At 35.9% G+C, this 6,000-nt stretch overlaps 1 protein-coding gene across 2 annotated transcripts in view; it reads right to left on the bottom strand.

The window, feature by feature from the left end:
• Positions 1-4,830, bottom strand: part of LOC306879353 (myosin-11-like) — a 34,982-nt gene extending 30,152 nt beyond the window's left edge. For both annotated transcript variants that reach the window (XM_079432209.1, XM_079432210.1), the window contains exons 1-2: positions 4,692-4,830; positions 187-549 (exon numbers count right to left, since the gene is read on the bottom strand). In XM_079432209.1, coding sequence (XP_079288335.1) covers positions 187-528 — 342 coding nt within the window. In that variant the 5' untranslated portion in view covers positions 529-549; positions 4,692-4,830. The remainder of the gene's footprint in view (positions 1-186; positions 550-4,691) is intronic.
• Positions 4,831-6,000: the final 1,170 nt, after the last annotated feature.

Here is a 6,000-nt window from a genome sequence, read left to right on the forward strand (position 1 = left end):
AGTTGTATCACCTAAAAAATATGCTCATCATCATAGAAGAGATGATGCATTTTTGAAGAAATCAAGAGTTTCTGACCAAAAATGAGTCACATGTCATTAAGCCTAATTCAGCTGTGCATACTTGTTATAATTTATTAAGCATTCATTTATTTAAAATATAATTTAAATGCACTATGGCATACTCACATAGATGAGTCCAGAGAAGTATCTTTCCCGCAGGTTGTGGAGAACAGATGCTTCATTCAGGCAGGTGAGTTCTGCCATATCCTCCACCTTGCTGAACTTGGGTGGGTTCATCTTCTGGATGTCATCCTTGTTGACTGTGATTTTCTTTCCATTGTCCACCAGCTCCACCAGTGCCTCATCACCACGTTCCTCTTTGATGCTGGCCGACTCAAAACCATGTTTTTCAGATGGGACCCATACCAGCTTTTTGGCTGACCAATCTGCCTGGGCGACAGGGCTGTTAATGAAGTCTCTGTCCGTGTAAAGGAATTTCTCATCCTCACTCAGGGTCTTTTTCGTCATCTTGGTGCTGGGTTACGACAACTAGAATTGAAGAGAAAAAATAGATTTTTAAACAATGTTTTTTGTAAGCAAACTGTATGACCCTACAGCAATAACATCATTTTAAACATTATTGGCCACAATATTGGATCTGTGCAATAGACTTAATTAAATACAGATTGCTAAAGGTGGAAAACTATTCAAGGCAGAGCTGTAACACCGTTGACTTTGAGGTCACCCCAAACAATCAGGAATGGCCAAACTGACCCTAAAATATTTGGTATTTGACAAAAAATTTAAAAGTTACATTTTTATTTTATTTATATATATATATATATATATATATATATATATATTTCTGATGGTTAAATTGTTGCCCACAATACTCTTAAAGGGGCTTTACTGTTCACAGAAACCGGGTGTGAATTTCAACATATTAGCCACACAAATAAGACTGAATTGATGAACATTTTAAAATAAAAATATTATTTGCAAACATTTCAACTCATCTCATTATTTCTCTTAATCCATTTAAACCCTTTACTTACTTAATTCCTTTAAAAAAAGTCCATTACCATTGGGGTCTTAAACATACATACACACACACACACACACACACACACACACATTGGGGTTTCCCACAATGTTCAAGGCCTATCAATGGAATATGCAACATTAACCAATATCATCATTCATGGATGAAGTTTGGTTCTGGTTGGATTTCACTAACACTACAGTGTAGCTTTTGCAGAGTTCGTCCAATCAAACCAAAATGTTCCTTAACAAACATTGCAGAGGTCACGGGGGCACCACTATTATCACCTATTTAGATGAAAGTGTGAGAAAAATGCTTGGGAAATGTTATAAGTAATGATTAAACAACCACTCAGTTTGGCCAAAAATGGTTTGAAACATCCCGATGGGTTAAACATATATAATCATGTGATAATCTCCACAGCAAATGCTGTTTTTCCTGTTTCTTTTGGAGCTCAGCTGTGGTCCCGTGCTGTGATGACCATATAAGGCTGCCTCCGAGTCAGTGGACGCTCTGTCGACCTAAACAGCAGAAGCAAATGAACTCCCAAACAAAGCCCTTATAGGGAATAGTATGCCTCCAGCAGGATTCGCAGTTTACTGCAAAATGATAACATTAGGCAGGGACAGTCAGAGGCTGGAGGGGGTCTGATTTTCCTGCCACTTTCCCCCACCCTTCTCTTCCTATGGTGGGCTGATATAGGCAAGTTTACACAAGTATTTTCAAGTACAGTAGAGTTGACAAACAGCAGGTGCAGCTTTGGAGTTCATGCAACCATAGAACTTTAAAAGCAATTTGGGGAAACAATTCCAAAGCTATGCCTTAGATATCCATTGTTAGTGCATTTACATTGTATGGTCTAACGGCTCTGTGAAAACAAGAAAACATTTTTCCCAACTACTTACTTTCTAACATGAGTTCATTTAAAAAATAAAAAAAAAACTTATCTGCAATATGAAATTTTTATTCTAAAATTGTATCCAGCAGGCAGGACAGGCTGTTTGCTAGCAATTTACCTCTTTCACCTAAAGCAGAAATTTGCATAATATCTAAAACCAATATGTTGCACTTGCTCATCTGACCATGGCGAATAACTAAAACTTCTTATTGTTGTCTGGTTTAATATCTCATCTTTTTTATTTCTTCAGAGTCCGTGTTGTGAAAAGAAGATTAGATTAATTTAACATGCTGACAAATTCTGAAAGTATAAAATATTGAGCGTTTCTAAAAGGTCAGGAATCTGCATTATTTTGTCTACATTTTTGACAAGAAACGCCTATCGAAAACACAACGGATGGAAAATGGTCATTTAAATGGCCCATAATCATTTGGGGCGAGACAAACAAACAACGTTTTTCTACGATAAGCTTATTTAATTAACTGAAGGAATTTCCTGTGTCCTGTATGTAGATTCACAGCACTTTCTTTGGGAAGTCCTTTCATTTCAGCACTTGAAGATCATTGAGCTTTCACCGAGGTTTTTATGGATCAGCCGTTTCACTCCAAAAGTCCTGTCCAAAATCCAACCTAAAAAGTTGAGGCTATGCTTTATTTCAAAGAATTTCTGCTTTTTTAACATGACAGAAGTAAAAGGTAGCACGAATGCGCCTTGGCCTGAGTTCAATTGGGCCTAAAGCCCAGAAGATCATGTGACCATGTGTTGTGTGGATGGATTTTTGTGACCCCTGGTCCTGTGAAAGATTTTCTCCTCTCTTCTCTACTCCTCCTTATCCTTTTTCTCATTCAAACCATATGGTTTACTTTTTCTCATGAGCAGCTGTGTCATTTCAGTTTCTTCTATTAACAGTTTTATTGAGATGGAGGCTCATAGAAGGTCAGCAGCTCAAGCTTTAAAGCTATTACAATGACAATATATAGTCTACTGAATATAATGTTTCATAGATCAGCCTCATTAAACATCATTTTGCCATTAATGGCCATTTCTTTCACCAAAACATGTTCAATTTGTGATATTAGTGGATTAAACTGTTAGACATTAGTCCAGCTACTGACTTTAAGAAATAAGAGTTCCAGCAGGAGTCTGTCTGGTGATGCAAAACTGTGTTAACTCATTAGAGGAACAATCAGGCAAGCAGCCTAAAGATAGACCACAAGTGTGCTGTAGTCAAAAACACAGATACACTAATTCACTACTGAAGCTGCAACTAAACTGCTAAAAACTTGCGAGGTCTACTAATCTTACCAATCTTCCTTTTTCTACCAAGCCTGATTAAAACAATAACTTCTGCCTCATGCACACATCTTTTACCTTCACTACGAAAAATATCCTGAAAAAGCTGCCAGGAATTTCTCCAAAGTATTAAAATAGATTTACACAGTTAATTCACACATGGAAATTCAGTTATTTGGCCTATTTATTCACTTGCATGCAGTTCTAAACAACACAAAGATCTTGCATTGTAAAATTGAGAAACTGAGTTGTATGGGCCAGTATTCTTTTGAAGCTTCGCAGCTTAGTTACTTTATTTTTATTAAAAAGTTGCCAGATTATTCTCGATTAAACTGCACAGGAAAGAAAAGGTCAAAAAGGTTTAGAAGGACATGAGGTTAAGTTTTTCAGCTGTATGACTGCAGACTACATCTTAAGAATGTTTATGCTATCAAGGATAAATGGATAAATGACAACATACTATGTGCTGAATTTTGTAACTACTTCCCCTACATTTTACTTCATCTTGATATTTTTTCTAGACTTTATTCTTTTTTTATATTATTTTATATCTATTTATTCTTTTTCTAGACACTATTGTCTACGCTTAGTTGTCTGTGCATGTCATCAATGGGAAACGAGAGGACAGTCAGTTGACACTGTCTGCTGTTCACCACAACGTTCAGCAGAAACTGCATTTGACAACCATATTTGGAGAACAGGAAACTCTTTGGTTTGTCAGGCTCACTGCTTCTCTCATTCTGCGCACTTTCCTCAACCATTTCCTATGACAGACTCAGCTTTAGTCAAGCTTTTGCCTTAAAGGGCAGATGGAAAGACATGCTTTTTATCTTAACATCTCATGAGATACTCTATGATGATGCTTTGACTAGAAGGTCAGAGATGCCTGATTTGTTGAAAGCCTTTGCTCTTTGCAACAAAGTTGTCATTTAATTCTGTTAATTAAACAAAAAATAATCCTGTCATAATTTACTCATCCTCATCCAAACTCACAGAAGTTCTTTCTCCAGTGGAGCACAGATGACAGAATGTCAGTCACCATTCACTTTTACTGTATGGAAAACAGATGCAATGAAAGTGAATGGTGACTGAGACTGTAAGTCACTTTATTTGTATATGATTCACATAAGAAATTCAAACATTTGGAATAACATGAGGGTAAGTAGGCTAAATGTTTACAGAATGTCCATATCACTTTTAAAAAAAAAAAAATAACTGTCAAAAACATCTTTCAAATCAACGGAATGACAGCTTCAGGTTTCAATATTCAGTGAAATATAGTTTTTCTCACGCAGCTCTGCACTCAAGCTATTTTTTTGCACACATGACACTGAATAATCAACTTACTGGCATACATTCACAACGATTTACATAGCTGAAAACCTCCGTGAGCCTCGCATGCACAACTGAAAGAATAGAATGTAATACTTAAAAATAATAATAATAATATATACTCACAAGGCTGACGAAAACTTGCCGCGATTTGGAAAGTTAGGGTTTGGAGAGTCCCGTGACACTGAGGTACTCCAAAGACGAACAGTCCAAATTAGACAGAAAAGCATGAGAACATCATTTAAACGGAGATGCGGATCAGTGGGCGGGGCCGAGCAGTCGATCTGCGATGTGATTGGTCAGTGAGTTTTGACAGCTCAGGTGAACAACAGTCTCCTCGCGAGCATCCTTTGTGAAACACTTAAATATTGCAGGAATACTACTAATTACAGAGAGTGCTGCGTTTTCAGAAGACGGTTATGATAAAAGTGGAAAATGAAAGTGGACAGGAATTTATTACTGCATAGTTCCTCTCATATTTCATAATCGTTAGTTTTTGCTTAAAGGGTCAGCTGATAGTAGCCACTGAGTTCCATAAAGAGCTCATTTGACTTGCTTTGGCTTATTTCATATCTAACATTTTATTTTTTCTTAAGGCTGTCTAATATAAACACACATCTTCATAATTTGATGCAATCACAGTTTTATTTAGATATTTACACTTAAAAAATTATTCTTTAAGGTAAGTGGTCGCAAACAATTTATTTTAGCTACATTTAATTAAAAAAATATATAAGTTAGTCAATTAAACTTGTTTATTTAAATGTAGCTAAAATAAATTGAAATATTTTTTTTAGTAAATTCAATGAATCATTTTTTCAGTGTACCTAGATTTTTTCCCCCGTTTTCTTCACACACTGAGTGTCATATTTCAAACATGTTCTTCATACTGTTGAAAAAATAATTACGTAAAGTTGTAGGAAATGAAGCGATAACTGAGGGAATTAATTTAACATGATTTAATCATATTTATACAATATTTTGAAATGATTTATGATTATTCCACTTCTTATTTACATTATCAAGTTTTAAATATGCAGTCATTTATGCTTTAATGGTGTATTTTCATACTGTTTTAGTAGCAGAACATCGCTGAATCTGCAATGTGGAAAAATGTCAGATTTAAAGGGATAATTCAATCAAAAATGAAAATTGTGTCATTATTTTTACATGCCCATGTCATTTCAAAACTGTGACTGTATTTTTCTTGCGTGAAACACAGAAGGAGATGTTTTGCAGTGTGTTCACTCTGACTGCTCTCTTACATACAGTGAAAGTGAACGAGGATATCAAGGAATACACAAGGAATCCTTAATATACAGAACAGAGGAAAGAAACAGAAAGAGCCCAAGCAAGAAAAGGGAGATCCCCTAGACTACATGCCATACACTACATCTGGACGAGGCGAATCCCCTGAGATCCTTTTGGGGACCCT

Source organism: Barbus barbus (genome assembly GCF_936440315.1).
Source record: "Barbus barbus genome assembly, chromosome: 13".
NCBI lineage: Eukaryota > Metazoa > Chordata > Actinopteri > Cypriniformes > Cyprinidae > Barbus > Barbus barbus.